The sequence below is a fragment of the Impatiens glandulifera genome, chromosome 6 (assembly GCF_907164915.1).
Source record: "Impatiens glandulifera chromosome 6, dImpGla2.1, whole genome shotgun sequence".
Lineage (NCBI taxonomy): Eukaryota > Viridiplantae > Streptophyta > Magnoliopsida > Ericales > Balsaminaceae > Impatiens > Impatiens glandulifera.
In genome coordinates, this window is record NC_061867.1 from 42,033,768 (window position 1) to 42,050,817 (window position 17,050).

The 17,050-nt window shown below is 32.5% G+C and overlaps 1 protein-coding gene across 1 annotated transcript; it reads right to left on the reverse strand.

Moving 5' to 3' along the window:
- Positions 1–5,563: 5,563 nt before the first annotated feature.
- Positions 5,564–10,814, reverse strand: LOC124942674 (heparanase-like protein 1). The gene is made up of 9 exons (XM_047483221.1): positions 10,525–10,814; positions 10,413–10,449; positions 10,132–10,315; positions 9,150–9,301; positions 8,819–9,055; positions 7,598–7,787; positions 7,372–7,497; positions 7,093–7,192; positions 5,564–6,318 (listed from the first exon to the last, which is right to left on the reverse strand). Exons 1-9 carry the CDS (start codon positions 10,756–10,758, stop codon positions 5,917–5,919), a joined length of 1,662 nt encoding a protein of 553 aa, XP_047339177.1. The 5' UTR covers positions 10,759–10,814; the 3' UTR covers positions 5,564–5,916.
- Between the last annotated feature and the right edge of the window lie 6,236 nt (positions 10,815–17,050).

The following is a 17,050-nucleotide window of genomic DNA, read 5'->3' on the forward strand; positions in this document are numbered from 1 at the left end:
AACTCATTTAACAATAAATATGTTACTCTAAAATCTGTTTGATGAAAACTAATATCTTATACCCAAAATACTTATACATATATATTTTAAAAACTAAAACTGTAGAAGAATAGATTTCCTTACCTAATTTTCAATAAGCTCTCTTTCTTAACTTCAACCAAACTCAAATCTACAAGCCCTGATTCTCTCTCTATGTAGCTAAAAAGTAAAAACAAATGATCTCTTGGTTTAGGACTACATGCATTGAAAGGTCAATATTTAATGACATTTCTCATATTTACCTAGTATCTCAAATCCATTTGTCAATTCTCTCTCTATTTTAAAATAGTCTAAGTGTCATTAATGTTTTGTTCCACTTATTTCTTTAAAGTAAAACATGTGTCACCTACATATTAAGCCACTATGATTAAAATATGAAGTCTTTTATTTTATTTTTTAAATTTAGATATTACAATCTTAACTCTTTAAAAAAGTTTGGTCCTCCAAACTTAACTTCCAAATAAGTGTGGGTACTTGTCTTTCATGTCCTCTTCAAGCTCCCATGTAGTTTCTCTTTCTGTATGATTACTCCACTAAACTTTGACATATTTAATAACACGTCCACGAAGAACTTGTTCTTTTATATCCTCAATTCGTATTGGATGTTCCTCGTATGTTAAGTTTTCTCCAAGTTCTAGCGGAGTGTATTCAATCACATGATCAGTATTATGAACATATCTTCTCAACATGGACACATGAAAAATATTGTGTACATCTGCCAAAGATGGGGTAGTGCAATCTCATAAGTAATATCTCCCACTTTCCTTAATATCTCAAAGGGTCCTACAAATCGAGGACTCAACTTTCCTCGTTTGCCAAATCGCATAACACCCTTCATCGGAGACACTCTCAGGAACACATGTTCTCCAATATTGAAATTCAAGTCTCTTCTATGATTATCGGCCTAACTCTTTTGTCTATTTTGTGCAACAATCAATCTTTCTCTAATCACAGAGATTTTATCAATTGTCTCTTGCACTATCTCGGGTCCCATTAGCCTTCGTTCACCTATCTCACCCCAACACAATGGTGATCGACATTTACGACCATACAAGGCTTCTTAAGGGGCCATTTGTATACTCGCCTGATAACTATTATTATAGGCAAATTACACAAGAGGTAAATGGTCATCCCAAGATCCACCATGGTCGATAATACAAGCACAGAGCATGTCCTCCATTATTTGATTTACCCTTTCAGTTTGCCCATCAGTTTGAGGATGAAATGATGTGCTGAAGTTCAATTTGGTTCCCAAACATTTATGTATACTTTTCCAAAAATGAGAGATGAAACGACTACCTCTATCAGAAACAATAGGTGTTCGTACGCCATTGTAATAGCTGTAATTAAAAATAATAATATAATAATATATATATATATATATATATATATATATATATATATATATATATATATATTTGGCTAAGTGCATGGGTGACACTTGGACTATTCTAAAAGAGAGAGAGAATTGGAAAATGGGTTTGAGATACTAGGTAAATGGAAAATGTCATTAACTATTAACCTTTCAATGCATGCAGCCCTAAACCAAGAAATCATTTATTTTTACTCTTTAGCTACATAGAGAGAGAATCAAGGCTTGCAGATTTGAGTTTGGTTGAATTGAAGCAAGAGAACTAAGAGCTTATTGAAAATTAGGTAAGAAAATATATTCTTCTATAGTTTTAGTTTTTAATATATATATATAACATAAAATATGTCATGCCCCGAACCAAGGCATGAGGCGTGCAGACACCGCATGTCATTACCCAAATATAACATGCTAGGCTAAACAAAAAAGTTTTTTTAATCATTCTTACTAATAAAAAATCACACAATTTATCCAAATCCGTCTTCAATTACAACTATTATGGTCAATTCATCTCTAGTTTAAAACAGATGATGACTCCCATTCTTACCAAAAACTTTCCTTACATGTTACATAATTTCTATACATCCCTACTAATATAAAAAGAGAGTAGCTCTTTACCGGCTAGTCTATACAACTATAGTCTTCCATCTCTTAATCTCCTTGACTAGTCGTTGCTCTTATCTAAAAAGATTCCATTTTAAAAAAGATGAGCTAAACGCGCTTAGTAAGAAAATCAAACACTTCTACAGTTGGATCAAGAAGCAAAAGATAGGTTAACCAACTATTAAGTAATTAAAATTCTCATTGGACAAAAAATAATATATTTTAGTAATAACTCTGGGATCAAGATAATGTCTGAATTATCATAATAACTTAATAAGTCATCTATCAAGACCTTTAAGTCTTGCATAGATGCATTAGACATCAACCAAGACATAAACATCTTGCGTTGACGCACTATCAATCAAGACATAGGTCTTGCATTGACGCATGGGCCATCAACCAAGACATAAGTGTCTTGCATTAACGCATTTAACCGGTGTAAGCGACACTCGAGGCACAAATAGTTTATTATTAGACAAATAATACAAAATCAAGTCCAGAGTAATAAAAATAGCCCTATCTTCAAAATCATTTAGAAGCCAAATCTTTTAAGTCCAGATATACCGATTTCCCTTTCAATGTCAAAATAAAAGCAATATCAAACTTTTTGAAAACAGTTTATTCCCAAATCATCATTTTCACAAAACATTTCAGAATCATCTTTCATAAATCAATTTTACCTAATAGACTATTTAAAATCAAGTTTCATAAACCATCATCATAATTCATAACCATTATTTCTTCATCAAAATCTGCATGCATTCTTGATCCATAAATTTATAAATCTATTTAACAATAAATCTGTTTACCTTAAAATCTGTTTGATGAAAACCAACATCTTATTTCCAAAATACTTATACATATATATTTTAAAAACTAAAACTGTAGAAGAATAGATTTTCTTACCTAATTTCCAATAAGCTCTTAGTTCTTTTTCTTCACTTCAATCAAACTCAAATCTACAAGCCCTGATTCTCTCTCTATGTAGCTAAAGAGTAAAAAAAATGATCTCTTGATTTAGGACTACATGCATTGAAATGTTAATAGTTAATGACATTTGTCATTTACCTAGTATCTCAAACTTATTTGTCAATTCTCTCTCTCTTTTAGAATAGTCCAAGTGTCATTAATGCTTTGTTCCACTTATTTCCTTTAAAGTAAAGCATGTGTCACCTACATATTAAGCCACTATGATTAAAATATGAAGTCTTTTACTTTTTTTTTTTTTTTTTTTAATTTAGATATTACAATGAGAGTCAAGAAGAAAGACACCATAAGAGGAATTGTCCAATGTTAAGCAAAGTGAAAAAGGAAAAGCTTGAAAGGATTGTTAATGGAGATGCTAATGTGGTCTATGAAGAGCTTCTATGTTCAAGCAATTACACCCACCTCTTGTGATGATGGATGATGGATCCTAGAATAAAGAATGGATTCATGACTATGAGAGGGTAGGTGGTGATAATATGTTTGTGCAAAACAACAAGATGCAAGATTGAGGGGATTGATTCTGTTAGAATCAAATAAAAAAAGATGGCTAAATCTTGGACTTGTAAGGAGTAAGATACACTCCAGATTTGAAGAAAAATCTAATTAATCTCATTGACAATGCTTGATAATCAGGGATATGAGATTACAATTAGACAAGGATTAATAAAGGTTACAATATTCAAGGCAAACAAAAGGGAGGTAGGGCTCTATATTTTTAAGGGATTACCTAAGGTCTGCTTTACCATGAATTCTATGAAGGATTCTACCATATTATGGCATTGGAGGATGGAAAATTTGAATATAAGTGGGCTATTGAAGCTTGGGAGGGAGGGAACTTTTAAAAAGTCATTGGTTGTAGGAGATGTTTGGGTTTCAAGTGTTTTGAAAATGAAAAGACTACATCAGTTTTTTTTGTCCCTCTATCATTGTCTAACTTAGATTATGTCTTTGCTGATGTATGGGAGTCTACCCAAAGCTTGACCCGTGAACTTGTCAAATCGAGGCAAATGAATCTACAACTCTCTTTACTGAGCGAGACATTCTGAATACTAGATAGGACAAACATCGTTTCATGGATGCACACTCAAGGATGAGTTAGGTTTATCCAATGAAGGAAAAGAGTGAAGGCATCATCCAATCAAAATTTGAAAGAAATTAGTTGAAAGATATCTGTGTATAGGTTGGAAGGGTCACCTAAGCAATGGTAAAAGAGTTGTGATAATTTTATGGTGGAAAATTCATTCAAGAGGAAATGCATTGGTTGTTGTGTGTATTTTAAAGAAGTTGAAGGTGAGAAAGTATTGAAATTTGAAAGAGGTGAACACAAAATCTGGTTGTTGCTCTATGTTGATGATCCGATTACTTGCAAAGACATGAAAACTATTTGAGAACTTTTGTATTTTCTAGGGAAGGAGTTTAACATGAAAAAGTTGGAAAAAATAAGTGTTTGGAATGAAAAATAAGAAAGACACATAGTAGAGACTTGTTACAAGTTGGGAAACCAAGTTACCTATAGACAGTTGTTTGTAGATTTGTCAAGTTCCATTGTAAGAGTTTCTAATTCCCTTGATAGTCCACTTTAAGGTGTCAAATGAAAACTACCCAAAAGATGAAGATGAGATGGAGAAGATAAAGGAAAGTGTCACTCATGTTTCTTTATGATTTGTGATGGTTTAAACTAGGTCAATTCTTGGATATTCAATGATGATAAAAGAAAGATTCATGTCAAATCCTAAAAAGACACAAAAAGAGGCTAGAAAGTGATTCATAAGGTATGTTCATGGTTCTACAAAGGTGGAACTGAGAGATGGAGGAGCTAGGAATACAAGGCCCTTGTATTTGATTGGGTTTGTGGACAAAAGCCATGCAAGAGTTGTTAACCAGAGGTGATCAACCGAAGGGTATGTGTTTATGCTTGAGGGTGCACTACAAGTTAGAAATTCAATTTACAAATCAGTGATTACATTTTCATATTCACAAATCTTATTTTGTATTAGTGAGAATAGAGAAAATGGTTTCTACACTGATGTAGGTCACTAGTTACAGTTGTGATCTTCGTATTTCATATAATGAAGGTCTTCCTCTATCTTGGCAATGTATTATATCATTTGGACTTAACCATTATAAATTTTCTATCTTGGCAGTGTGATCATTTGGACTGAGCCATTGTAAATTAGATTAGGGTGTTTTTGCTTGTTTGTTTACTTTATTTTTCTTCATTCTTGGGTAAATAGTTTTTCTTTCTGAGTCGGGTGTAAAGATTCAACTCATGATCTTAAAAACATGACTTATTGTGAAGAATTATGAGCAACTGGTATTTGTCTTTATATTTGTTCCACAAGTTGATAGTTTGGAATCTCTTTGTGTGTTTAGTTTATAACATAATTTAATTAAACATATATTCATAAATTTATTAACTTTTTTCATATAAATGTAAACCTTCTAAATTATTTTCCTAACTTTGAATTTTTAAATAAAAAACCAAGTGCAAGAAAAATGCTTATTTTCCTTTGGGCAATATTGCAGTCACAAGATGTTTAAACTAAATCATAACAATCTAAAACCAAAGAAAATAAGTTTAAAATGAATCCAGATAACCCAATAAATTAGATGGAATTAATCATCTTAATAGCAGTAAATCAACGAGGCATTGCACAATCAGCTGTTCCTTTCATTTATCTTTTGGTTAACATAAAAAACTTCTGCTTTATTGCCTCTCAATACTCACTTCTCTTCACAAAACTTTCAGAATGCAAAGAAGAAAACAAGGTCAAATATTACAGTAAAAAGACGATTAGGAAATAGTAACTGCAACATTTGATACCACATTCAAACCATCTGTTTGAGTAATACAAATCAATCAGATTATCAACAATAACGAATCAATAAATGAATTATTCTCTAGTTTCCTATACCAATCAAACCTGGCGTTTGCAACAAGGAGCGTCAAATTTAGGCAGCTGGACGAATTTTATGGACAGAGAAGGAATGGAGATTGGAGAATCTACTTCAATAAGTGCTGGACTAAAGCGTGGGCTATCTCCTCCTCCTTGGCTTCTAAGGCTAAGTGGTTGTCCATTCAGCAGCATGGTCTTACTTCTTAAATACCCATCTTTTGGGGTCAAATGATACTCTTCTCTCAAGTCCGGTCTATTTGATGTTGTTTTCTTACCGACCCATGAAAAAGTACTCTTAAGACTCCGGGTGATCAATCTTGTATTTTCGGTCATGTTTTTCATGCTTAAACTGATCAAATTCTCAAGTTTGATAGTGAAATTTGTGTTCTTGCTTAAATTGATCAGAAGTAAAGTTATCCCTCCCTGTAACAAGAATTTTGTTGGTAAGCCAAGAGAAAAATTGGTACTGGTGAACGATGGTTAATGCAATCTCCAGAACTATACAGAATCGTCTTAACCAACTATTTCGATTTCAACTGCTTCAAGGAAAAGAAATCAAAACAAGTAGCAGACCAACAGAAAGTAATTGACATAGGGCTTGTTAGATGTGGTTTGTTTTGATTTAATCCAAGGGATGCTTGATTTGGATTATTTAGATTTAATCCAAATAAACCACCGTCGCATCATCAATCACTTATTCCATCACATTATTCAAATCAACAACCAAAATACTAAATTACTCTTACTTTATCTTTTTTAATGTTTTAAAATATTAAATACAAATGATATTTTAGTTATTTAACACAAATAATCCAATATTCCATCAAACAAGATTTTTTGTTTTTTAAAAAAGAACTACATCAAACCAGCTCCAAATAAACGAGTATCCCATCACCATTCACATTTTCCATCAATTCATCAACTAAAATACCAAAACACCTTACTTTAATTTTTGAACTTTTATTTTAAATCCTAAGGATATTTTGGCATTTTACCCAAACAAACTTTTTACATCAAACAAGATTTTTATTTTTTAAAAGATGGGTTGTTTTTGAAAAAAAATAACACGCATGATCAAACAAGCTCCTAGATTGTGCATAAAATCTTAAATATAAGAAAAATATATATTTGCATGCGCCACTTCAATCTTTTACATAGAACACATGAAAACAAGTAAAAACATAGTGGTTTGCTTACGTTTCCTTTAGAACAATGGGCATAGGAGCGTAAATATGGAGAACCAATACTCTTAACCGATAGCACTTCCTTCCCCATTAACCGATGCCAAAGAAGTGCACTGCAAAGAGTAGCCAATGTGAACAAGAGAAAGAACAAAGAGCTCCACCTTATAAAGTGGCAATTTGACTGAAATTAGAGCTGAGGAATCAAAATGTTGACATATATGACAAAATTATGTCAAATGAAAAGCAGAATTAGTAAATTAAGCAACAAAAAGTGCAAAAATTACAAACTTGCCTAAAGTAATCTGGGTTTGGAGCATATGTATTCATATCGAGGAGACCATAATTTCCACCGATTAAAGACTGTCTACAATAGACTTTAGTGTTGTATTTGGCTGCCATACCAAGCTGGTCCAAGTACCTAAACATAATATGCAAGTAATTAATTAGCATGCCATACTTCTCTTCAAATTTAAGTGGGATTCAAAATTCATTACAGAAAATAGAACGAGAAATATTACCAAAAGCTGTAAACAAATGTGTCTGATATATTACGACCCCCACTGTTGTAAGCTCCCCCAGCTTCTCCAACCCATGCTGAAGACCAAGGGCCATGAGTTCGGATAGTTTGCTGAAGATCAATAAATGTTCTTGTTACCCTACTCAAGAAATTGGGATCTAGAATTTTGTTCACAAGTTTGCGATCAACACCTGAATCAGAGAGAGAAAGAATATGGCAAAGATTTCTAAGATTACATTTATGACAGAAAATATAATAAGTGCAATAGTGAAAATCTTGTGCATACATGCATTCAACTAATGACACAGTGCTCAAAGTTTCATTTTAGTTTTTCAGATCCACTACGAAATATTCATTCACATATAATCAACAGTACTAAACAACAATATATCAAAAAGCCTTTTGTTGTTACAAATGATTAATTGGTAAACTTCAATTTGTGAGATTCCGGCATCTTTTCACCCAATGTCTAATGAATTGTGACAAAACAAATGTGTAGGGGTGAGCAAATCCAATCCAAAATTTTAAAATGAATTGGGTTGAAATTACGGATTGAAGCACCCAAAATAACCAAACAAACATATGATGTATGTGTGCAAATGGAATGGGATATTCGTGTGTACCAGGGTGGTTCAATTATGACCATTAATGAGCCTGTTTGGAGACAAGTGTTTTGTCAATATCTAGATCTGACTGAACAATCACCAAAGTTAAAACTGAAATTGTTTTTCTTCAGTTGGTATAAGAATTTTTCTGGATCGTTTTCAGATTATTTAATTGGATCATGAGCAAAATTATAGTGTAGTTTTTGTTGCTTCATTTTCTATACAAATCATTTTATAGTATATGATCCAAATTAAATGTAATCTTTTCATTTGGTAGAGAATTTCTTTTCTCCATCAAGATTAGATTTTTGTTTGGATCATGATAATCAGATTATTTTGTAGATCATTGTGAATTTTGAAAAACATAACAAATGTAGATTTTTTTGAATCACATCAACATTAATTTTTTTTTATACCGAGCAGCCCCCCAATGTGTGACTAATTGAAGATTCCAAACGGACTCATCAATATGCTTATATGTCATTTTATGTATATCTACATGTATATGCAAATATAAATTATTTAGATTAGTTTCAGATGATGCAATTTCTCCTCCAATGAAATATGAAATGACATGAAAATAGTCTAAATACTTTTAGTTCGAAAAAAAGACTTACCTGGTCCTAAATTGTAAATATGATGTGAAACAGCATTGACCACAGATGAACCTGAAACCTGAAGGAACTTATTGAACCATTGTTTATCGTAGAATCCACCAGGCGCAAGAAGTATAGGTATTTTTGATTGGGATTGGTTATATAGTTCGTCTATAATACTTTTGAGTTTGATCACATCTTTTCCATACTGTTCAGAACCTACACTAGCACCAACGCCACTACCACTTAACTCGTTTCCTGCATGTACCAATATCTTGATAAGAAAAGGCAGAGTATTACGATAAAACAAAAATAAACAAATAAACAATGAAATAATATGCCAAGACAGTACCAAATTCCCACGAATCTATATTGTATCCTTTTGAAATTGTATACTTAATGAAATCGCGAGCATTACTGGAATCCCAATTTCCTCCCCAGGTTCCTTTCTTTTTTGTTTCATGCCTTCCATATAATGCATTCAAACCAAATGTGACGAGTGCCCTGCCATAAACACAATCAGCGGACATTATGTATATTTCCCACAGCAACTAGGGACACGGACACTGTACATGGCCTTACATGAAAAAAGTTCATTAACACAGCCTTAAGCCTTCCTGCCCATGAAAACTGATAGCAAGTGAGCAGCTGGTATTCACCTTTACTCTTTTTTTTTTTAAAGCAAGGCTATTCCCTAGGAAAAGCTAGCACGACCCTGCACTTCAATCAGGGTGTTCTTGGTGGGAATTGAATTTGAGACCTTTGATCTCTTAGATAAGACTCTTTCTACTTAAGCTACACTGGTGAATTACAATCAGTATTCACCCTAAGTACCTAAATCAGTGAAAGGTACCACAACCTTTCATTGGACAGGGTGGACAAGTTACACACATATTCATGTTTGTGGTCATATGTCTATAGAGGCACGAGGAGAGTACAACTACATCATCACTTTCATTGATGATTCTCAATATATGGATATGTATACTCAATGAAATACATTACAAAACTTTTGAAAAGTTAAAAATGCAGGAAACAAATGGCAAAAGTATTAAAATACTGTGATCCAATCGAGGAGGCAAATAATTGAGCCAAGAGTGTAAGGATATTATCATAGAGACAACGGTCAAATTCTTTGCAACAAAACTCATGTAAGCTGTGAATCACCTTAATGCTCATATAAAACTCCTCTAAGCTAATCCTAAAGATGAAACGGAAATGGCAATCAAGAATTTCAGGTTTTGAATCAAAATTGTGATCTTAATTAACGAAATGACAATAAATAAAGCTACATAAATTTAATTTTTCTTCATCAACATATAGAGTAAGCTTACCCTGTCTTGCTAAAGAACTTATTCACTTTATCCCACCTCTTCATAGGCAGGCACCCCCTTGAGAATCCAAACAAACCACCTGACATCTTTTTGAATGGATGACATGGAGTTTTTAGATTTCCCACATTGTAAAGAACCTGGTCCTGCAGAGAACCTCCAATCCTTATTCTCAAAGGACCGAAAGCTGTAAAACAAAATGCCAACAAACAAAACCATCTAAGGCATATATTGTACAATCCAATGTAAAACAAGACTATGTAAACAAAGATATTAAGAAGTACCTTCAATTGCCTTTTCTAGAGTAGCCTTGGACAAGTCCTAGCAAGATAAAATTCTTTTAATTTTTGAAGATAATTCATAAAATTTATTAATCAGAATATTAATGAACCCTACCAAATTCAGCACTGATGACGATCCCCACGGACATTGGTTGTAGTTACACTTATCATCAGGCCACCAATCAATAGTAGCACAAATATAATTTTCATCGGTTGTGGAAACTGGCGTAGTTCCATTAATTATGATTGTAACATCTTCCGACTTTTGAGCCCAAATGGAAGAATTACACGTTAGAAAGTGAAACAAAAAAATAAACATAACTAGCGGAAAACCCATTGATGAACTCATTCTGATCTTCTTGACACCAACATACAGAAAAATCCCTGCACAATTGAACGCAATAGAAGAAACCTGGTTATTCAAAAGCTAAACTTCTAAAATGAAATTAGTGTGCGGACATACATGATCTCATTTGAAAATCGCCAAAGCTAAAACTGAAAATAAATTTTTAAGTTTGATATATGATTTTTTTGGATCATGATCAAGATTAAAGTGTGATTTTTGTTGCTTGATTTGGTATACAAATTATTTTCCAGATTATGATTGATTTTGTTGAATCAAAATCCAGATTATTTTCTAGATCATTTTGATTTTTGTCTAACATAACAAAACAGCTGGAAATTCTTCATACACCAGAGACATTGTAATGGAAAGTCAATGCCTGCAACATGAGAAGATGAAACTCTCAAACTCTTAAGCCCACTTAATTAGAGTCAAATGTTAGTTCTCTTCGAAATAACAATAATTTGCAATGAAACCATTCAGGATTCTGATAACAATGGTTAATAGATTAGGTCTCAGACGAGGAAAAACAATAGCAGAATGAAGAGGAGATGATTATATAACAAAGGATGTACACATTACTATGATAATCATCTACAATCTTAACTAAAATACCTCAAAAAGATATCAGGGTTGGCAGCAGCAACGTCAACTTCTTCCGCAAGGTCTGGGTTGGGAGCGGCGATGTTGGTTTTGGATGAAAAAAGGTGTTGATTTGCAAAAATGCAATGTAAATCACGGAAGATAAACAAATGGAAACGATTCAAAGCATTACAATGCATGAGAACAAAACCCACCAAAAACTTGGCAAGAAAAAGGGCGGAAGAAATGTAGTATCCAAGCCATCTTCGACTCTTCCGCTGTATCTCCTTCCATGTACGAATCTTGACTTTAAAGATGAGATTTGGGTATACAGTGTAGCACAGCGACTGAATGAAGAGCAACAATAATATGGGTTTGTCTTGAAATCGTGTCTTATGACAAATCGCAAGTCACTTTAATCCACCAAGATTGCTTTATAGCGTGAAATAGAAGCAAACCCACCAACCTTAGAAGGGTTCAAAAGTGATTTTGACGAATGTCTTCAAGTGTTGAGTAATGAAGTTGCCGAAATTTGAAGCTTCCTTTCCGAAAGATGTTTATAGTTAATAGTTTATTCAGACAACTGCAATAATCTTTAATATCAGTCTTTAGTTAAAAGAAATGGGCAATCTTTCTATAAAATTGATATCCAAAATTTGATGAAATGATATTAAAAATATCTTAAATACTCATAAATTTAATTGCGCAAACGAGCATTTTAAAATATTTTGACGAAATTATTCTGTCGCATAACGTGAAGGACAAGATCATTACGCGAAGGAAAAACTTGTGAAATTACCCGTCATGTAACACGAGGGTCCGATCGTCACGCGAAGGGCACGATCATTCTGGACTTTTCACAAATTTTTTTTTCGCGATACGATCCTGCCTTTCGCGTTACGTGACGGGGGTAATTTCGTCAGAATATTTTAAATGAGTCATTTGTGCAAATAAATTTATGCGCGATCGCATCGCATTTAATGACCTTTTTTTAGGGCATTTCATCAAATTTCCCATATACAATTAGTCAACATCTTTATGTGAAGTTTTCAATCATGATCTCTGTAATCTGTAATATCATTCATTAGTTAAAAGAAATGGGTGATCTTTTTATAAAATTTTGACAATTAGTGAACATTTTTATGTCAAGTTTTCAATAATGGATCTCTGTAACAGGATTGATCATTTCAAATATTAAAGGTATATTTTAAGACCATTTGTATATTTAGATTATTATTCATTTGCATTTATAAAGTTTTAAAATATAAAATAATTTTTTTTAAATACTTGATTATTATAATTTAAAATAAAATATTTACAACCATAAATTTATTTAAAAATATTTTAATAATTAATAATTTTAATATATATATATATATATATATATAATTGTATTTATATATATTTTATTTCAAATAGATACTAAAAAAATTATAATATATTTTTTTAAAAATATTTGATTTTTAACATAAAATAATTTATTTATCTATTTAATTTTATAGAATAAACACTTTAAAATATAAATTTAAAAGTTACAATAAAAAATTTGTTTTTTTAAATAAAATATTTTAAAACAGTGATGATATTTTAAAATATTTTATTTAACTAAGAATTTTAATTTATATTGATTTTTTTAAATGAATGAGGACAGAGCCTAATTGGCCAAATGATACAAAATTTGTCTCCATATCAAATAACTATCTTGATTTACATTGTTGGGATCCTTCCTCAACCTTTTTGGACCACCACACTAAAAATGCCTAGAGTTTGCTTATTTCGTGATAATTGCATTGTTACATATTTGAAAAGCTATAAATGATAATGTCTTCATAAATGGAACAACTTTTCCAAAAACAAAACAAATAATATAATATATATTAAACTATAAAAATTTCCGTGTACCGATAATAATAAAAACAAAATAAATTATAAAAATTATAATAATATTTATTCAATGTTTAAAATTATTAAAATAAAAAATATAACGCTTTCATTCCACATTTTATTCACTTTGATAAAATAACTTATTTTCTCACATTTTTATCACATATTTTTTTTCGAATGAATCTCTCATCTCGTAACTTTACACTTTCACTTTGTCAATCAAATATTTGATTCATATTTTTTAATAATTAGCATCGTGACCTCACACTTTGGTCAATCAAATATTTGATTCATATTTCTTTAACCACATTCAAATGATACCGATCTATTATCCCTCGGCAAATCATATCTCAATCAGATTTGGTTAAAGGTTGTACTTGTTTTGTTAGGTTGCAAGTTCGAAACATACAAATAACATTTTTAATTTTATTTTTAACCGTTTTAAGTTTATGGACGGGTCAACCCACAGTTCGACCCCCAAGTATCCATTTACTCTCACATAAATATCCAAATTAACCACAGTTCTCGACTCGACAATCCGGACACTTTAAAAATTAAGCATCATTATATATATATATATAGATTAATTAGTTAAAAATATGAACTTTTATTGTTAAAATGTCTCGCGTTCATCAAATTTGGTGTTAAATTTTAAATATAAAGTGTTGTTAGCCTAGTTGGTTAAAGGATTATACTTGTTTGGTTAGGTTATAAGTTCGAAACATACAAATAGTATTTTTAACCGTTTTAAGTTTATGGGCGGACAACCCAAAATCCGACCCAAGTATCCATTACTCTCACATAAATATCCAAATTAACCACAACTCTCGACCCGGCAATCCGGACACTTTAAAAATTAAGCATCATTATATATATATATATATATATATATAGATTAGTTAATTAAAAATTTGAACTTTTATTGTTAAAATGTCTCATGTTTATCAAATTTGGTGTTGAATCTTAAATATAAAGTGTTGTTAGCCTAGTTGGTTAAAGGGTTGTACTTGTTTTATTAGGTTGCAAGTTCGAAACATACAAATAGCATTTTTAACCGTTTTAAGTTTATGGGCGGGTCAACCCACAATTCGACCTCAAGTATCCATTTACTCTCACATTAATATCCAAATTAACCACAGCTCTCGACCCGACAATCCGGACACTTTAAAAATTAAGCATCATTATATATATATATAGATTAATTAGTTAAAAATATGAACTTTTATTGTTAAAATGTCTCGCGTTAATCAAATTTGGTGTTCAATTTTAAATATAAAGTGTTGTTAGCCTAGTTGGTTAAAGGATTATACTTGTTTGGTTAGGTTGTAAGTTCGAAACATACAAATAGTATTTTTAACCGTTTTAAGTTTATGGGCGTGTCAACCCACAATCCGACCCAAGTATCCATTTACTCTCACATAAATATCCAAATTAACCACAAATCTCGACCCGGCAATCCGGACACTTTAAAAATTAAGCATCATTATATATATAGATTATTTTATTAAAAATTTGAACTTTTATTGTTAAAATGTCTCACGTTTATCAAATTTGGTGTTGAATCTTAAATATAAAGTGTTGTTAGCCTAGTTGGTTAAAGGGTTGTACTTGTTTTATTAGGTTGCAAGTTCGAAACATATAAATAGCATTTTTAACCGTTTTAAGTTTATGGGCGGGTCAACCCACAATCCGACCAAATATCCATTTACTCTCACATAAATATCCAAATTAACCACAGCTCTTGGCCCGGCAATCCGGACACTATAAAAATTAAGCATCATTATATATATATAGATTAGTTAGTTAAAACTTTGAACTTTTATTGTTAAAATGTCTCGCGTTAATCAAATTTGGTGTTGAATTTTAAATATAAAATTTTGTTAGCCTAGTTGGGTAAAAGGTTGTACTTATTTTGTTAGGTTGCAAGTTCGAAACATACAAATAACATTTTTAATTTTATTTTTAACCATTTTAAGTTTATGAGCGGGTCAACCCATAATCCGACCCAAGTATCCATTTACTCTCACATAAATATCCAAATTAACCACAGCTCTCGATCCGACAATCCGGACACTTTAAAAATTAAGCATCATTATATATATATATATATAAATAAACACTAATTATTTGGGATATGATAAAAAAACGTTACCATGAATCCTATAAGCAGGAGAAGTTTTTGAGTTTATTTGAGAGTTCAATCTTTGTTGAGGAATGAACAACTTTGGCCTGATAGAGAGGGAGCCTAAGAGCCAGATAAAAGAAAGATAGTTGATGAGTCACAACCTATTATTCAATGAAGATAGGTAGTTGAGAAACTCTCCAAAGCAAAGGATAATGATGAGGAAACGTGGTTTGATAGAGGAGGTCAGGTGGTTCATCTCATCGATGGTCGTCCGCAAGTGTCAGTGGGAACCTATTAGAAGTCGACGTCTAGTAGGTATGTGGGAGTAGCTAGTGGGTCTCATCGACCATCGGTTTTCACTCGGATCTCCTTGAAACTACTAAGGCCGTCTCTTGCGGACAGGCTTGTGGAAGTATGTTGAACTAGTCGGAGACACTACTGGAGTAGGCATGGTCGAAATTATGTTGAATGCTCTGGTCGGGATTTTGTTGCTCGCAACAAGGGGAGGCACTAGCGTTCGCGAGTATCGAGTGAAAGACGTATTGCGTTTAGTTCATCAGGCTAAGGGTAGTGGCGGGAGTGGGTCGTCAATGAGTGTTGTTACTGCAGTTTTAGGTTATACTCAAGTTGTGGGTAGCGGAGTTAGCAAATCGACTAAGGGTGTTGTTAATGCTCCTAAAATTGGTTGTATTAAAATCGGGGGATGCGACAGGTGCGGGTCGTTGATGGGGATGTTTCGGATGTAATGGGGACAATCCTCTCCTCATAAGGTTGGTTCTTCGTCTTATGCGGACAAGGTGAATAATAAAAGGTGAGTGATTTGGTCGGATTGGTACAAGATGGTGGTTATAGGTACGCAATCCTTTGAGTTTGCTATGGTGATGGATCGATTGAATGTTGTGGAAATATCTGAGATAAAAAATTATAAGTGTCGGAAGATCGAGATGAGATTGGGTCACTTAAAATTGTTACGTTGTTATTTGTCCTCGTCATCATAGACGAGAAAGTGTATTGGATCTGGCCCACCTGGTAGTGAACTATGGTCCGAGTTCAACTCTCGAAAAAGGTATGTTGCACTATGGATTGATTATCGAATTGTATTCATTATGCCTCGTGTTAAGAGTATAATTCAATTAGTTGAAGAATAAATTTGACACCTTGAGAATGGTACCAATAAGGATATTACTAGTGGCCCTGCCATTAATAACTTGACTAATCAAGTACCTAATGTTGATCATAAGTGTTATGGTAAGGAGGAGCGGGATTATATCGAAAGGCTAACCAAGCACAATGAGAGTCCCAATAGAACTTTGGTCTAGTTATTTGGGCTATCCATGATCTGTTGGAGCATTGAGTGATTGAGAAAATCAGATGAAAAGTTAGGTGGATATGTGGAATTTGACGAAAATACCGACTTAAAATGTGAGGTCGGGCGGGGAAGAATTCGTGTTGGTCCGCTGGAATGAATGTCGAATATTATTGTCCTAGAACATGGTATGATTGTGTATAAGGTCACAATGTGTTTGAATGGACTTTGATTGTGTCAACTGTCTCAAGTTCTAATTTAGGTCCGAATTGTGGGAGCAAGACGTGTCGGGTCAGACTCCTCCTTCCACGGACTTAATGGGAAAAGATATATTTAGTTAAAAGTCGCAACCAATTAATGTGGATAATTGATTAAAGGAGGGGATTTATTTCCGCAAGGCT

Excerpts from the sequence above, each read along its gene's own strand:
- LOC124942674 (XM_047483221.1), bottom strand. The coding sequence starts at position 10,758 with ATGAGTTCATCAATGGGTTTTCCGCTAGTTATGTTTATTTTTTTGTTT. Across the intron at positions 7,788-8,818 it reads TATTTACAATTTAGGACCAG|GTGTTGATCGCAAACTTGTG; the intron begins GTAAGTCTTTTT and ends TCTCTGATTCAG. Across the intron at positions 6,319-7,092 it reads CCCATTGTTCTAAAGGAAAC|GGAGGGATAACTTTACTTCT; the intron begins GTAAGCAAACCA and ends TTCTTGTTACAG.